Source organism: Ictalurus punctatus, chromosome 9 (assembly GCF_001660625.3).
Source record: "Ictalurus punctatus breed USDA103 chromosome 9, Coco_2.0, whole genome shotgun sequence".
In the NCBI taxonomy this organism is placed as follows: domain Eukaryota; kingdom Metazoa; phylum Chordata; class Actinopteri; order Siluriformes; family Ictaluridae; genus Ictalurus; species Ictalurus punctatus.
The window spans coordinates 31,825,353-31,843,540 of record NC_030424.2 but is presented as its reverse complement, the minus strand read 5'-3'; the positions used below and the strand labels follow the sequence as shown (position 1 = coordinate 31,843,540).

General features: G+C 37.3%; 1 protein-coding gene across 3 annotated transcripts in view; it reads left to right on the top strand.

Moving 5' to 3' along the window:
* The window catches only part of slc8a1b (solute carrier family 8 member 1b), a 74,711-nt gene extending 66,477 nt beyond the window's left edge, over nucleotides 1-8,234 (top strand). For all 3 annotated transcript variants that reach the window (XM_053682556.1, XM_053682557.1, XM_053682558.1), the window contains one exon: nucleotides 1,237-8,234. In XM_053682556.1, coding sequence (XP_053538531.1) covers nucleotides 1,237-1,613 — 377 coding nt within the window. In that variant the 3' untranslated portion in view covers nucleotides 1,614-8,234. The remainder of the gene's footprint in view (nucleotides 1-1,236) is intronic.
* The last annotated feature ends 9,954 nt before the right edge of the window (nucleotides 8,235-18,188 follow it).

Below are 18,188 nucleotides of genomic sequence, written 5' to 3'. Positions count from 1 at the left end.
CTTTATTTTATATATAAAACACTTTATTTACCTCAGTGTAACTATAACACACTTTATTTTATATATAAAACACTTTATTTACCTCAGTGTAACTATAACACACTTTATTTTATATATAACACACTTTATCTCAGTGTAACTATAACACACTTTATCTACCTCAGTGTAACTATAACACACTTTATTTTATATATAACACTCTTTATTTTATATATAAAACACTTTATTTACCTCAGTGTAACTATAACACACTTTATTTTCCTCAGTGTAACTATAACACACTTTATTTTATATATAACACACTTTATTTTATATATAAAACACTTTATTTACCTCAGTGTAACTATAACACACTTTATTTTCCTCAGTGTAACTATAACACACTTTATTTTATATATAACACACTTTATTTTATATATAAAACATTTTATTTACCTCAGTGTAACTATAACACACTTTATTTTATATATAACACACTTTATTTACCTCACTGTAACTATAACTATAAACTATAACACACTTTATTAACCTCAGTGTAACTATAACACACTTTATTAACCTCAGTGTAACTATAACACACTTTATTTTATATATAACACACTTTATTTACCTCACTGTAACTATAACTATAAACTATAACACACTTTATTAACCTCAGTGTAACTATAACACACTTTATTTACCTCACTGTAACTATAACTATAAACTATAACACACTTTATTAACCTCAGTGTAACTATAACACACTTTATTTACCTCAGTGTAACTATAACACACTTTATTAACCTCAGTGTAACTATAACACACTTTATTTTCCTCAGTGTAACTATAACATACTTTATATATAACACGCTTTATTTACCTCAGTGTAACTATAACACACTTTATTTTATATACAATATGCTTTATTTACCTCAGTGTAATGATGGTATACTTTATTTACCTCAGTGTAACTAGAACACACTTTATTTACCTCAGTGTAACTACAGTTTATTTACAGCCCACTATTCCTTCTTTACTATTATGCAGTTGTAAAATTGAAAGCAACATTTTTGGATCCCCTATCTGAAAGTGTGACTTTATGCAATGGATATAACTGTTATGCAATTTTTCATGACCGATGATATAAAACTGTGGATGTCACTGCAGTATTTTCCACTAGAGGGCAGCATTCAAACCTTTCAAAGTCTTCCACCAGCTTAATGTATGCTTCTCTTTCTTTATTTTTTTCTCCAGACACCTTCGCCAGTAAAGTGGCTGCGATCCAGGACCAGTATGCCGATGCGTCTATCGGGAACGTGACGGGCAGCAATGCGGTGAATGTGTTCCTGGGCATCGGTGTGGCATGGTCCATCGCCGCCATCTACCACCAATCGAAAGGGCGTGAATTTCGTGTGGAGCCAGGCAGCCTGGCCTTCTCAGTCACACTCTTCACCATCTTCGCCTTCATCTGCGTGGCTACGCTCATGTACCGGCGCCGACCCGACATCGGTGGAGAGCTGGGAGGCCCGAGGACTGCCAAAGTGCTCACAACCATGCTCTTTGTCAGCTTGTGGCTGATCTACATCTTGTTCTCCTCACTCGAGGCTTACTGCCACATTAAGGGCTTCTAAACACACACACACATGCGCATGGAACCACACGCACACACACTCATACCAACACACTGATGTCCATATGAAGATGCGTACGCTCACACATTGTCACATATACACACACACAGGTTATGAAGAAGGACGGGTGCTAACATGAAGGAAGCTACATCAGACAGGACGTGGATAATTTATTTTATTTTCCCCATTTCAGAGTATAGATAGCTAACGCACAGGAAAATGATAAGAAAAGAATAAAGATGAATGAATGAGGGGCTAGTAACAGCAGAACTTTGCTAACCTCTGCTAATAAGATTTAGTTATTTTTGTTTCTTTTTTGTCGTGATACAACAACTGAGGAATGACTGAAATCGAATGAGAAAGAAATGAGCTATAACATGCTGTAAAATGTCCAATTTTATTTATTTCCTCTCTGCCACCTCACGCTCCTCTTTCAGTGCCTCAGGCTGAAAGACTTAATCTGATTGGACGCTTGTTGGCTGGTCAAAGATCCCCATTGGCTGTGAAGAGAGGGTGTGATTTTGCAGAGAATAATATGTAAAAAAAAAAATAATATGAAACTTGACAACCTTGATGACAAGCCAGTACTAAAACACTTTACGTCGTACATTAGCCCAGGTTTCAGGAAATGCTGGATTTGAGAGAACGGAATTCTGGGTAGCGTAGTTCTGATGACTGTATTTTATGAAACATGCACTACTACCCTCCTTCTGTGGTCTTTGTGGTTGATTTGACGTTTAAACTCTGTAAAGTTACGTGCTAAAACTTACTAAAAGTCCGATAAGTAACTGCTAGCTCACAACAGGCTAACATACTAACACGTAGAGCATGTTTATGGTGTTATTGCTAACAACAGAGTGAGAAAATCCTGGGAAATTTTATTCACCTAAACACTACAATAACTCTGACAACAAGATTATTTATAAGTCAGTCCTAACGCACCTTTAGCTAATCAACTAATTTGATTGTAACTTCATGTGAATGTAAAATCATTTAAAAAAAAATTATGAGCTACTAAAAACGTATACGGTTGCACAAAGTAGCATAGTTTCATTAAACGTATCTTTAACTTATAGCTTACAAATATTGTTCAGAAACTGTTGTAAGAAATCAGTTAGTTAAAGGATCGCTGGAAAAACTTGACGGAAAACAGAATACACCATCTGCGCTGGTGAAGAGGAAAGAGAGAGAGTTCACAAATCACAAATGATTCAGTCTTTTTGAACAAGTCATAAGGTGAATGAATCAGTATCGTTCACTAGACATGATTCGTTTGTGAATGAATCCATATTTTTTGAACAAATCACTGACGTGAAAGGATCAGGATCGGCCGTGTTCGGATCACAATTCGGTCTTTTTAAACGAATCACTTCAATGACCGAATCTGTACCAGTCACTAGACATGTTTCATTCATGAATGATTCCGTCTTTTTGAACGGATCACTGAAGTGAACGAATCAGTATCATGCACTAGACATGATTCGTTTGTGAACAATTTAGTCTTTTTAAAGGAGTCACTAAACTGAATCAGTATCGTTCACTGCCACGCACCGAGTCATTCCTTTCGTTCAGTTGCTGCTGATGGGCTTCGCTATTGCAAACCACAAAACTGAAACCTGAAGCCAAACCACTACATTTCCAGAGATTTTTTTACATAGGTTTATGTTATATTTTTAATCCGTCAGTGTTTTGTAAAAGTCTGTGAATTGTGTGGGTCATATGTGTAACAGCGTGTGTGCCGAATCTTTTGGTCACAACCGAGATTCGTTCAGTGAGTTATTGTTGACGTTCCAGAAAGTTCTGTGACGTTTCCTCGCTCAGTTCGTCTTTACGCTTTCGGATAAAGCTAGCTAGTCCGTCTCAGCGCGTAGCTAGCGCCCATTCTCTGTGTCCAGTGTGTGTTTCTTCCCCCATTCAGTCCATTCAGATGTGTTCATTAAATTAACAAACACGCCCCACATCGAATGGCTACACATTAAAATCTTTGTTAAAGATCATTTTTTGCGTCGTTTTGTAAAACAAGTCCGATTGATTTTTTAAAAAACGTTTCTTTGGCTTTTATTGACTTTAAACAGGACAATTTTCAGAGACTGATAGGCCTCGTTAGATTAGTGTGTTATCCTGTGTGTTGTTTCTGCCCGAGTTTACACTGATGACTGTTACACACACACACACCCGCAACACACACACACACACACAGTGGAGTTTACGAGGGCGTGCGCTCCCTCCAGTCCTGCTGAGATTATATAAGTAAGGCTAACACTTTAGCAGATTAGCATGGTTTTAGACACAGCCGCTCGATTGAGTCTGGTTTTAAGCTTGTAGACTAGCCCGGATACGACACCGAACGTAGCTAGCATGTTTTCTTTTTTTAAAATTAAAGAAGGTAAAGATTTCAGATTAGACTGGCTTTAAAAATAAACAGAGTTTTTTTATCTAGTTGTCCTTTTAAAGTCCAGATTTTCACGCTAATCTAGAGTAGACATGCTAGCAGTTAAGACTCGATACACTTAGATTTGGAATAAATGCTAATTGTAGTTTAGCTTGATGATAAGAAAAAATTGCCAAAGGGAAAAATTGTAAAATCGTTTCTAAAACACAATTCTAGCGATACGACTGGGTTTTGTATTTGATGCTAACGTTTTTTTACCGAAAGAAAAGAATTAAAACGTAAAGTTTGAAAAATGGCTTTAGAGGGCTTTCGTACGAGAATTTATACAAAATCTACAAAACTCAAGTGTTTAGTGCTAATTCTTAGTGAAAATATCAGGATGTGTGATAGCTGTAGTTTAATGCTGAAGGAAAAAGGCCAAACTAGCCGTCCTTTTATTTTTCCTTTTCTTGTTTTATTTCGTTTGTTTTGGGTTTTTTTTTTTTTTTTACAAAAATTTAAACGGTTCCCAGATGTTTCTTTATGGAGATGAACGACATGGACGGTGTTGCAATACAAAGAAAAAACACACACTCACACACACACACACGCACACACACACACACACACACACACACACACACACTCACACACACTCACACTCAAAACAATAAATTAAGAAAAAGGACAAAGACAAAGACACAGAGCCTTGATATTCCTTGAAAAACAATATAAAGAAAGAAATAAAAGCAAGAAGATGAAGATGAGGACGGTGGATGCGTGTGAATTACAGCCATAATCTGCCGCAACGGACTTCCTGTGGGCGTGGCCTCCTGCTGATCGCGGCGCGTGTCTCAAAATGTGTCTACATCTCAGTGTGTGTATGTGTGTCGTCTCGGTCAGTTGGACGCGTCTACAGCGTGTCGTCACACTCCGGTCCTGGAAGGCGACAGCGTCGGGTTTATAAATATGAGTGCGCTAGCAAAACTATCAATCAGGTGTTAGCCGCTAGGAGACAGCGCTAACTAACATTAAATGAATGGATAATGCTAGAAATTCTAACACTATATTCAGAAACTGCTACAATCTGCTCATGTTTTATTTCTGAGCCTGTAGCATATTAGCATAGTTTCCTAAGCTAGCTGTAACGTAGCATACATTTATCCTTAAAACTTTGAACCGAGTGGTAATTTATAATAGGATTTCATTTCATACATGCCGCTAACTAACAGATTAGCTAGCTGCGTGTTTAGCAACATTTTTTTTTTTTTGTCTGAAATTACACCTTTTTCTTTTTATGCACTTAGGGGAAAAACACGGCTAAAATAGCTACATTTACACCAGTTTCACAGAAAATGTTCAATCTAGTGCAATATAATCGTATTGCGCTGTGTGACATTATGACATTATCTCATTTTCCTTTTATCACAAATTGCACGTTTTCTTTATGATTGTTACTCCTCAATTAATTCAAATAAAAACACTAGTACTTAAGGGAAATAGCTCATGATAGCTTGATGATTAAAAGCTAGATTTGAATTTTTACGCCAATTGCTGACAATATTGTTAATTTCGAGTTTCATTTTTAAACCATAACGAGTAGTTATGTCGAGTTATGCGATGTTATGTTTATTTAGTGACTATTATTACCCAGATTGCACGTTTTTTTTAGTAACTGTTACTTAGATTCAATGAATTCTTGATAAAATCTTGATCATTTAAAATAATAAATAATTCTGCATGTTTACACGGTTTTTAATGATCGTTACAACGAATTATAATAAAAAGCACCCGTGCTTCTGAAAAGGCCCATTTTAATCCGATCATCTAAAAAAGAATAATATAACAGGATCTTTTATCTAGATTTGTGTTTTTACGTCAATTTAACTGAAAATGTAAAATATATACAAAATAAGTAAAAATAATAAGAAGAAATAGTTTTTGCTAGTTCACTCACACTTTACTCCTAACCCTGGCTACGTGTTCGGGATCGGAGTCCGACGGCACGTTTCTGCGTCTCAAATTTTGTCCGCACCAATTGTAGGCGGTCTTGCATTTCAAAGTCCCTCCCTCTTTCCAAAGTACCCATTCCCCAAACCCCGCCCCTTGTTTCATATTTGGAATGTTAACGTGCTAGTTGTTGACACTGTGCATGGATGCTAACCTGTCTGTATATAGTACGCAGTAACTCAATGTCGTCGATGAAAGGTTTCGAAAGATGTAGATGTTTGTGTAGATATATTTCGATTTTATTTGCAGTTTTATCTTGCACATACGTCAAAAAGAAAAGAAGAAGAAAAGGCAGTATCTGTCGTTCCGGACAGTGCTCTGAGGATTTTAATGACGGGGAATGCATGGGTACTTGTACAAATAATAATATTAATAACAATAATAATAATAATAATGATAATAACGATATTAATGATGATATTAATAATAATAATAACAACACCTCTTCTTGCTTGTTGCCATGGTTGTATTATTATTATTTGACGATAGATTATTCTACATGAAAGGTTATTTTGTCATTGCGAGTTTGTGTGTATATAGTGTACAGTGAAATCGAGGCGAGTGTGTTACGGCCTCGGCGTTATCACATATTTATTTTAAACCCTTTAGTCAACTCAAGAATGACAAATATTGCCTTTTAGATGTATGTCTAATTTCCTTCACTGAGCAGTGTGTGTGTGTGTGTGTGTGTGTGTGTGTGTGTGCGTGTGTGTGTGTGTTGTCGTCGTCATTTCCCCGCCTTTTCCCCCCGCTGCTCAGATGGACTCGTTTTTTCAGGGGTTTAATAATATCTTTGATAATGTTGTTTTCTCGTTTGATTCTCTCTCTCTCTCTCTCTCTCTCTCTCTCTCTCTCTCTATGTCTCTCGACCATCGACGCCTTGCGTTATCATCAAATTTGAGTTTTTACGGCACACAGAGAAAACTCAACTGGATTTCTTTGATCAGTTATCAAACACTAATATGATGATATATGTTTGTTTTTTTGTTTTTTTTAATTTTCTTCACTAATATAATGCTGTGTTTAAATAAAGACATGTTTATGAGAAGCTCCAACACAACGGCCCGCTTTAGCAATAAAATACATCATATTTTTTTACTAAGTGCCATTCACTACAAAGCAAGCTAGCTAGTTAACAATCCCAGATTTATCATTTAGCCTAAATTGAGCTGGTTAAACGAGCCAAAACTTAGCATGCTAGCTAATAAAAAAGGCAAATTGTAACTAGCTAGTGGACGAGACGAAACTTGTTTCTGTCGCATTTCCTCCGTCACTGTTTGCTAGCTAGTCAGCCTGAGGTACTAGCAAGCTCCTGTTCTCAGTGTTTATATTTCCTAGCTGCCTTAATGAAACGTTAGCTGTTTAATAATATATCAATATATTTCGCTTTGTTAGCTGTAACTACAGCTTTTGTTCATGTTGGTTTAATATCCATGTTTATATCAGGTTGTAATTTCAAACAAACTGCTGACTATCAGTCTTTTCTAAATAATTGAGTGGATTTCATTTTTAATGTCCTAGTTGCCTAGCAACAGTGTTCCCAATAGGAAGCGTATCGTGTGTTGAAAGCAGCAGGGATGATAACGCCTTACACATGCTAGCTGCTAGCATGCAGAGTCAGGATTAGCTGTATGCTAATAATCCGTTGTGTGTTATGTACAGTATGCAGCGTATTTTGAAATTAGGCAAAATCTAAATTCAAGAACGAGTCTAAAAGAGCTTCACGTATAAACTTCTCATTTATAAAGTGGACTCCGTGATTAGTCACGTTGGAAATGTTTTAAACGTTCAACTTAAAGTTAACCGTGTTAAATAATAATAATGAACTGAGTAACACTGAGTATTAATGTTTGATAACTGATCAAATTTGAATCTATTATTCCATGATTTGCATAAACAAGCATTACAGAATCAAACTTGGGAATGTGATTTATCGCTGTGGTGATGAAAAATTTCAAACTAACACCACTGTTTTATTAAAATACACAAACGTTCAGACGCAAGGTGTCATGAATAATTTCTTTGTTCACTCCGTCGCGCTCCATCTCTCTCCGGTTCCTCTCTGAGCTCTGACGTTTAGGCTTTACTTTAATGATGAAGAATTGAAAATGCTCTTTTTTTCTTTTGCTGATATTTACGTTTGCACTCAGACTAATAAGAAGGAAGTCCACTAACTGTGATTGCCCCCATGGTACACCTCTACACAGGAAATAAAGTTTGGAAATCCTGTTTAGAGCTCACTGACTGCTGTGTGTCTTCATTCACACACACACACACACACACTCACACACACACACACACACACACACACACACACAATGCGGATTGTGACAGCTAGAATTCAGAGTCTGTTATTGCTGAATACAATCAAGTGCAAAATTGAAGAAAGAATGTATAGCGACATTTTCTTTATCACAGGTAACAAAATGTTAAATTAATAGGAAAATCAATAATAATAATAATATATCTGTCCTTTATGTTTATAACTGCTTTAAACCTGAATTAATAATTCACTAATAAAATACACTAATAAAATAATTCACTAATAAAATACACAATTTAGCAACCAGAAACTGAGCAATCTGGCTATTTAACAATCGAAAACTTAGCAATCTGGCAATTTAGCAACCAAAAACTTAGTAATCTAGCTAGTTAACAACCAAAAACTTAGCAATCTGGCAATTTAGCAACCATAAACTTAGCAATCTGGCTATTTAACAATCGAAAACTTAGCAATCTGGCAATTTAGCAACCAAAAACTTAGTAATCTAGCTAGTTAACAACCAAAAACTTAGCAATCTAGCTAGTTAACAACCAAAAACTTAGCAATCTGGCAATTTAGCAACCAAAAACTTAGCAATCTAGCTAGTTAACAACCAAAAACTTAGCAATCTGGCAATTTAGCAACCAAAAACTTAGCAATCTGGCTATTTAACAATCGAAAACTTAGCAATCTGGCAATTTAGCAACCAAAAACTTAGCAATCTAGCTATTTAACAACCAAAAACAGCAATCTGGCCATTTAGCATCCAAAAACTTAGCAATCCAGCTATATAACAACCAAAAACTTAGCAATTTAGCAACCAAATCTTAAGCAATCTAGCTAGTTAACATAATAGCAAACATAGCAGTCTTGTCAACAACTGAAACTGTAGCAATCTAGCAATTTAGCAACCAAATACTTAGCAATCTCGGCAGTTACCATGGTAAAACATGGCATTCTAGTTGGCATGGTAAAATGTAGTATGCCAGCTAGGTTGCAGCCAAAAACATAGCAAGCTACCTAGTTAGCAAGTCAGTATTTAGCCAGATTGTTTTACCTTTAGATTGATGTTGTGTTTCAGGACATATCCCTACTTCGTGTTTCATTTGTAATTCTAATCACACATCAATTTAAAAACAAGGTACATTTTTATTTATGTCCATTAAAAACCATTAGGGGACACAAACTTTTACACTCAGAATGAGTGGATGTGTTTTTAATATGTACATACAGTATCATCCAGCAGTTTTTCACCAGTTCATAACAACTGTTACCATCATACCATCCCTGCTAGATAATTCATGCCAAAATAGTTAAAAGTTCATATGTTCAGTTAAAATGAATTAAAGCAGGATGTGTTTTAGCGCACGCTAGCATGCTAGCACAACACGTTTATGCTAACGAGCACACTGACGTTTAAACAAGGATAAGAAATCATCTTTCTAGATTTACACCAGAGTCACAGTTTACAGAGCATCTTTTAACACACACACACACACACACACACACACACACACACACACGTCCTCATACAGCTCTGGATCCTGATTGGTCAGAAGATGTTGATTAGTTCTCTATAACAGCGGCTCTGACAGTAGCGCAGGTTTATATTAATGCACTCGTTCTGATACGTTATGGTTTCTATAGTAACGGCTCGTTCACAGGGACGTGTACAGCGCACGCTCCACTGATAATAAACAGATTAAATAATGTGTTTTATTCTGTAAGGAGATGTTTGTGTAAGGTGTACGGAAGGAGTCTCCAGTGTCAGCGCTGTGCAACAGTCAGAGGTAAAGCTGTGACTTGACAAGCGATTTTTTGGCTTTTTAACATCAAGAGAAAAGTCAAGAGAGCTGCATGAGGACAGGGATCGAAATGTGTGTGTGTGTGTGTGTGTGTGTGTGTGTGTGTGTGTGTGTGTGTGTGTGTGTGATTGCTCAACTGTCAGTCACAGAAGTACTAAATGCCATCTATCAGTGCTAAGTAGTGCATGCACGCACACACACACACACACAGACACACACACACACACACACACACACACACACAGCTGCTCAACAAAGCACTTAGCATTTGTGACTTTTTTTTAGTAGCAGTTATCAGAAAATGTCACACAGCATCTAGTAATTGCCCTGTTTGCTGAATTTGTGCTTTGGTGAGTGGGTGTGTGTTCGTGCATGGAATGTGTGTGTGTGTGTGTGTGTGTGTGTGTGTGTGTGTGTGTGTGTGTGTGTGTTCGTGCATGGAATGTGTGTGTGTGTGTGTGTGTGTGTGTGTGTGTGTGTGTGTGTGTGTGTTTAGGTCAGACAATACCATAGAAAAGTCAAATGATGACGTGAAGTGTTTGTGTGGGTGTGTAACTGTTGTGTTTAGTGGTGTAATGTAAGCAACGACAGGTAAACACGCACACACACACGCACACACACACACACACACAATACAGATCGTGACAGCTAGAATTCAGAGTCTATTTTGCTGAAAAATAATCTATTGAAGGAGGAAATAGGGCTAAGGGATTTATTTACTTGATTAAATATTTTTGTTGAATTATCCTCAACTAATCACCGAACTACAAACCATGTCACATGACCAGTCACATGACCATATCCCCAGTCTGTAGGCTGAGAAGAAAAGATAAAGAAAAATGTTTCTCTTTTCCTAAGGGAGCGGATGTGCTGGACGTTATTGAAGATTATTATTATTATACTGAATATTATTCACTGTATCAATGAGGTTACCATGACAATACTGTTTATCTCACACGTTCCAATTTTATGTGTTAAAACCTCCATTTAAAAGTCCAGCTCACACAATACCAGGCTTCTAGACGTTGGTGAGGTGGGATGCCGTGTTTGATTGACAGGGAGAGATCTGGCTGTATTCTCACTCCAGCTTTGATTCATTTCGATTAGGTTTTGCCGAGTCATCGTCCGTCTTTGCTATCGGCTAGTCCGGTCTGCATGCAGAACATCATTTGTAGAACCTTTGCCTTCACACTAGCAGGCGACGACTTACTTACGTTCCTTACTTAGTTTGTCTCTTGTGGGCGTGGCCTTTTCTTTTCTATAACTTCTAAAGCTAATGAGATGAACACAAATTAAATATCGCACGAATCAGTGTGAGAATCGAATCAGTTGTGTGTTTGGCTTCGTTCTCAGATTAGATTAGCAAAGCGAGCTAACTGTACGAGCTACGTACGCTCACTACAGGCACCAGCGATCTCTGCCACTTCCTTCCAAGCTTTATATTTCTTCCTAACGTCTCTGTACACGTTTACGACATGTATACTCGTACACGATAGGAGAAGATTAAACTACGCTGAGAAGTTTTTCCGCCATTTTTTTGTGTAAACAGTAAACAGGATCTAACTGCAGGTAGGAACTACATGTTGCTTTGTCGCTTGTTAGTGTGAACGTAGAGAATCGTTCCTGATCGCTGTGTCGTCGACTCTTTTTCTTTCTCTTGCACATAAATAGTCATAGCTGTCTGTCCACAAGAAAATTAACAGTGCTTTAAAATAAGTCTTAAAATTCTCTCTCTCTCTCTCTCTCTCTCTCTCAAGATTAAATAGTTCCCTCTCTTTTTTCTCTCTTCACTCCTTCTCAATTGTCATCTCTTCATTCCATTCTGTTGTAAACGACTCTCTAATTGCTTGCTAATGAGGCTGAAATCTCCTGCCGTCCCACTCGCTGAGTGAATAATAGTGTTATTAATGTGACTTTCGCACTCCAGCGCCTCTGCTTTAGCTTGTAGAGGCGCAAGCTCTCGTCTCTGAGAAGAAAGTGGGCGTGTCTCGGGTGACACGTGATGTCAGGTGGAATTAGAAACGTTCATTCGATAAACGTTCAGAGTGGTGTATCAGTGTCCAAGCTTGTTCTCCAAGAAGGTAGTTAGTTAATTAAATTGAGGATCAGCGATGTGACGATGTAATATCGATCATGTGATCAAATATGTCACAATATGCTTTTCTGCAATACTGAATAGATATTTATTTATTCATTTATTTATTTATTTGAATAATTACGGACTGACCGGACGCAGCCGATTCGTGTCACGTCAACACCGAGCCTTAAACTTTAATCTTCACAATCTTCACATTACACAGCCTACAAACATGGCCGCCGAGGACTGCAACGTCCAACCACCACCATCTTACTGATCACATACACCTGTGCACGATTACTGCCACACTATTTAAACACACACACACACTCTCTCTTATACGCACTTACGTGGTGAAGTGTACGCTCTGTGGTTTAGTTTCCAGTCTACACCAAGCCTGGCGGTCTACTGTATTGTTAGCTGGTTTTCCATCTCGTTTCTGTTTTGTTTTGGTTTGTTTTTTTGTTTATTGATTTCATGTTGTTTGTTAATCACCTGACCATTTCCTGTTTCCTGGTTAAACCCGAGTTCAGGTTTTATCAGTAAATCTTCCTGCTGCCTGACAGTCTGACGTTAAAATTGCACTTAATCTTTAAGATTGTTGCGTGTTAAACTGTTCAGTTTTCGTTTCATCTTTTCAGTGTGATATATATTCTATTTCTCCGTCTGTCGTGGGGGAGGTGGCGTCATCTTTCTCTGGTTGTCCCACACTAAGATCGTTATGAGCGTGAGATCTCAAGAGCGAGCGGTCGGATGTTTGTAGGACTTATATGGAGTTATCGTCATGGCGAGCAGATGAACTGGTGAGGGGCGTGTCTTGATCGATGAATCAGTACGTGAGTTGAGGCTCACTACATGTTGGGACACTGATGACTACGTACTCGCGTTGTAAAACGTCACCAAAAGTTAAAAGCGTAAAAATATTTAAGTGTTATACGTCGTGTTCATTTGCTAGCGTAATCGCACGTGTTTCTGTCATGGTAAGAAAAATCTGTCATGGTACTTCAAGCAGGATCGTAGGCAAGCTAGTCAAACCGTATAGAACATCAAATAAAGTTAAAAATCGCTAAAGTGAGTAATCACTTGAGCGCCACAACAACGATAACAAGCTACTTAAATTTGTAGACGAAGTCGGCTGAGAGTTCGTTCCCTGTTTGGTTTCGAGCTGAGATCCTTCCGAAAACATGACATCATTTCCAGTAAGGAAACGTGGTGAGCATCGATGCTCCCTGGGTCTCGCGGTGCATTGTGGGATTTTTTCCGGGAGCAAACGTTCCAGTGCAGTGGAAAGATTTTGCGATTGAAACAGCCCTTAAAATGGCCGACACCCTGATCAGTGCCCTGACTACTGAACTAAGGAGCTGAGACACACCCTAGATTTTGTAACTGATCCACACAGGGTCAAGGTCATGTAGAGGTCAAATGACTGAAATAGTCTTTCTTTTTGTATTTAAAGGGTATTTAAGGACATTAGTAACCAGACGTGTTAGCAGCAGAGGCGTCTCTATCCTTTGTCACTGAGTTGTACTTGTTATTTATATCATTTATATATATATTTTTTAAATTACTTGTTTTAGACATCAAATAAAGTAAAGTTTTTACATACAGCTAGTGTTTGGCCGGCAGTTTGTTGTACCGTGTGTTGTTAAACGGCTTTGAGAACGGTGGTGTGATGGCTTTTCATTTTAAATAAAAAGTTTCTAGAAGTTTTATATTCTTCAGTTTGAGGTTTGATGAAGTTTGGGAGATGTTCCGTCTCTCGGGAGCTTCGTGAGGAATCTGAGCTGCTTCTCACACAATCTGGAAGACGTCCCACATGCTGAGGAGTCACATGCTGCTTTTCCTCTGTTCTCAAATTAAAACTGCTGATCTAAAATAACTCCAACTTTTTCTTTTTTTGGAACATACATAATCCTTTAGATCGACATATCCTTAAGGTCTTAGGATTTGAACCTATACTTTCTCATCTACAGCTCAGAATCTTTAAAGTCAAAGTGAAATGTTAGTGGCAGCTCCACTTACAGGTACTAGACTTTTATTAACATACAGCAAAATATACAAATAAATATACAAATAAAATGTACAAATACAAAACATACACAGGACAAAAAACTTATTTAACCATTAAATCTGTTTTGCAGTATACTGTTGTATATGGTAATTTTTTTAAACCCTTTATCTACTTGCTTTTTTACTTTCTGCAACTTAACAATATATATATATATATATATATATATATATATATATATATATATATATATATATATATATATATATATATATATATATATTTAAATTCCAGCATAATTTCACCATTTTAGACATAAAAACTCCAACACAAGCTGGAAGGGTAATGTAAGAAACAATAAGCGTGTCATTCCAGTTCCGACCACAAGGGGCACCTGATATGTTTCCCCACTTTAGCCTTCATAAGTGTAAAAACAGTTCTCTCAGGTCCCCACAAATACACAATACACGAATGTGTGTAAATTACACTGCTGGCATTTGCACTAGAGTGCTTTCTCTTCTTTCTCTCTAATCCCCCATCCCCCCCTCTCTCTCTCTCTCTCTCTCTCTCTGTCTCTCTCTCTCTGTCTCTGTCTCTCTCTCTCTGTCTCTCTCTCTCTCTCTCTCTGCACTGTCAATTTTTCAATTTCAAAATACTTTATTGGCATGATTGTTTACATATAATATTACCAAATTATCAGTATAGATAAGAAAGGAGAATAAAAAACATAAATAAATAATTAATAATAGTATAAAATAGGAAGAAGATTAATTTTTTTAATCTCTCTCTCTCTCTCTCTCTCTCTCTCTCTCTCTCTCTCTCTCTCGCTCTCTCAGTAGTGTCACAGCGACTCCTGCTGGACATCCACTGAAGTACAACCTCTTTTTTCCTTCTGCTCATTCATTTTTCCTTCTTTTCCCTCTTACAATCTCTCTCTCTCTCTCTCTCTCTCTCTCTCTCTCTCTCTCTCTCTCTCTCTCAATCGCGGTTTATTTTGTGTTACTATAACCAACAGGAAGTACCTGAGCTAATGAATGAATTGTTGTTGTTTTCTCCTCTCCTTGGTTCCTCCTGCATCATTGTATGGAGCATAAAGTTTGGAGAAGAAAGAAAGCGCAGCAGTACAGAGCTATAGATCATGTACACCATGGTGTGGCTCCTCAAACAGCAGCAGCGCTTTAGCTTCAGGCTCATGGCTAATTATCCAGCTGGAAGAGGATGAATGTTCTCTTTCTGCATGGATGAGTTTAATAGCACAGACCGGGGGAGGGAAGAAAGAGGAAAGAGAAAAGAGAAAAGCACATGGATCTCCAAAAAGTCCATTTACACTTCATGATTATATATTGGATCTGTGCAGCTTTCATTAAAGCTCATTAAAGCTCAGGAACTTTAGAATGAGCTGATTACAGAAGAATGAATCAGACTTCATTAACAGAAAGCAAGCAGGAGGTTCAGTTTTACTCATTTGGGTTAAACAGCATGAATTCATAAGTCCAGTGATGTAGAATAAATAATTAAGACTTCACAGAAATGTGCTTAAAAGTTCATCCTTTATCTAATGTATTATTATTATCATCATCATCATCATCATCATTATTATTATTATTATTATTATTATTATTATTATTATTACGCGAATAATGTCTGTCCTAACTAGCTAACCACCGGGAATGATATGTGATAAAATATAACCTATTGCAGAATAATAATTTAATTTAATTTAATTTAATGTAAGTGATTTACACTCCTCATTTATTTTACAGACTGATGAAATGGTCATGTGGTTGTAAGTGAGCTCATGAACTTTTACCTGAGAGTTAAAGTTCTTTAACAAAATGTCTGACTGAATAAAGACACTTTCAACTTAAACATAAAGACTGATTAAACCATAAAACCTTCTGATTCATTGACGATTGTGAATCAATTCCCCCCAACTGTGAGCAAATAGCGAATGAATCATTTTCTTCCAAATGATTCTTTAATGCGAATTGACACAAGCACAAGGTGTTTATTTTTGATTGTCTATTCATTCTGGTGTCAACACACCCAAAAGCAAAACGGTTAACATACAGACAACTGGAAAATAATAATAATAATAAGGTCTTCAGAGTCCCATCTCTACCTCCACATGGTGTTGACCAGAAACGTTCTCGCACATATCTCGTTAAACCTTGGGTGCCCATCATGCTCGGGAGAGATATGATTTAACCGAGAACGGCATCAAAGTACACAAACCATGAATACACGCAATAAAAGAAACAAGAAAAACTGCGTAAACGGGATCGTTCCAAATGGAGAGAGCGATGTCGCGCTCGGCAGGGGACTAAAGGAGGTGTCCCAGCTCGTCACCCAACGAAACCCTCGTCCACCGACTAAAGTCAACGCTCGCAATAGTTCAGACAGTACTCAGAACCGGACCCCTTCTCAAACTGGCCTATCTGAAGTATCATCATTATCCGAATCAACTCAAAGAAAATCAAGACAACAATGGACAACAGAGCAGTGTAAGGATCTCGAAGAAGAAGAAGAAACTAACTGAAGTCGAGCTTGAACAAATCAAGGCTGATGTTAAACAAAAACTACATAATGAAACCTTGATGGTCTTCAATAATCAACAAAAATCTGATGCAACAAAACAACCGGTCATCGAAACCAGCACAGCCAGTCACATCGGTGAACATCATCATCCAAAAGCTGACGTCGAAAGACTTTATATGAAGAGACGAAATGGTGGACGTGAACTAAATGAACTTGATTCATCCATCGCTGGCCTAAGCAACTACATCGAGTTAGGCAAGAATAAATTCATGAGACTGCTCAGAGATCATGATGCCGGAGAAGATAAATATTTTCTCCAGAAGGAGGCTAAGAAGATGAGAGAAAAATATCTCAATCAAGAGACCGAAGCTCAGAAGAACATCAAGTTACGACTAAAGAACAGAATCGAAAAGCACAAAAGAGAATTTCTGAAAAGTAAACCATTGCATGGACAGTTGTATCGAGACTTGGAAAGACCATTTGTCCACAAGAAAACATCAGTACAGTGGGTACGCCGTTCTGGTCCTAAAGGAGAGACAAAAAGCACAGGACCAAGCACTCAACACCAGATATCACCAAAAGAGCATCTTAAAACAGCCAGTAGATAGTAAATGTAGACTCTGCAACAACACACACAGCTCATACTGTTGCAGGAGGTAATGGTCTGAATACACCCACAGACACAATAACGTAGCCTGCTATCTTCACTGGACCACGTGCAAGCATGTAGGTGGACAAGTGCTGGAAAAGTATTATGAACATCAACCAGGAGAGGTTGTGAACATGAAGGATATCATGTGGGATGTTCCAATAGTTATGTATTATATATAGAACCATCTTAGCTAACCGACCAGATATAGTGCTGCCTGACAAGAAAGAGTAAACCTGCCTAGTGATCGATATACAGTCGCCGTGCCAGAGGGTTTGAACATCATGCTTAAAGATACTGAAAAGATCAGCAAATACAAGGACCTGGAAATCCAGATCAGTAGGATGTGGAAACGTAAAACTAGAAGAGTGCCCGTTGTACTAGGAGCGTTAGGTACAGTAAAGTGGGCTCTGCAGACATCCTTCCAAAGGGTGGAGGTGCTAGAGTTAATCTCTCTCATCTTTTGTTGAGATCTGGGTTTACCAAAAGGCTGCCAGTAAATGGCAAGAAGAAGATAGTCTTGAATAATAATAATAATAATAATAATAATAATAATAATAATAATAATAATAATCATGAAGTCACTTTTATTTATATAGCACATTTAAAGACACAAAGATAGTAGGGCAAAGTGATGAACAATAAGATTATCTAATTCTAAATAATAATGCAATAAAATACAAACTACATTTTGTAAATCAATCAATGAGTAAAACAATTAAAAAGCATTCAAATACAAAATCACCAATCAAAAGATCAACAATAACAACAACAACAACAACAACACCAACAACAACAACAACAACAATAATAATAATAATAATAATAATAATAATAATAATAATAATAATAAT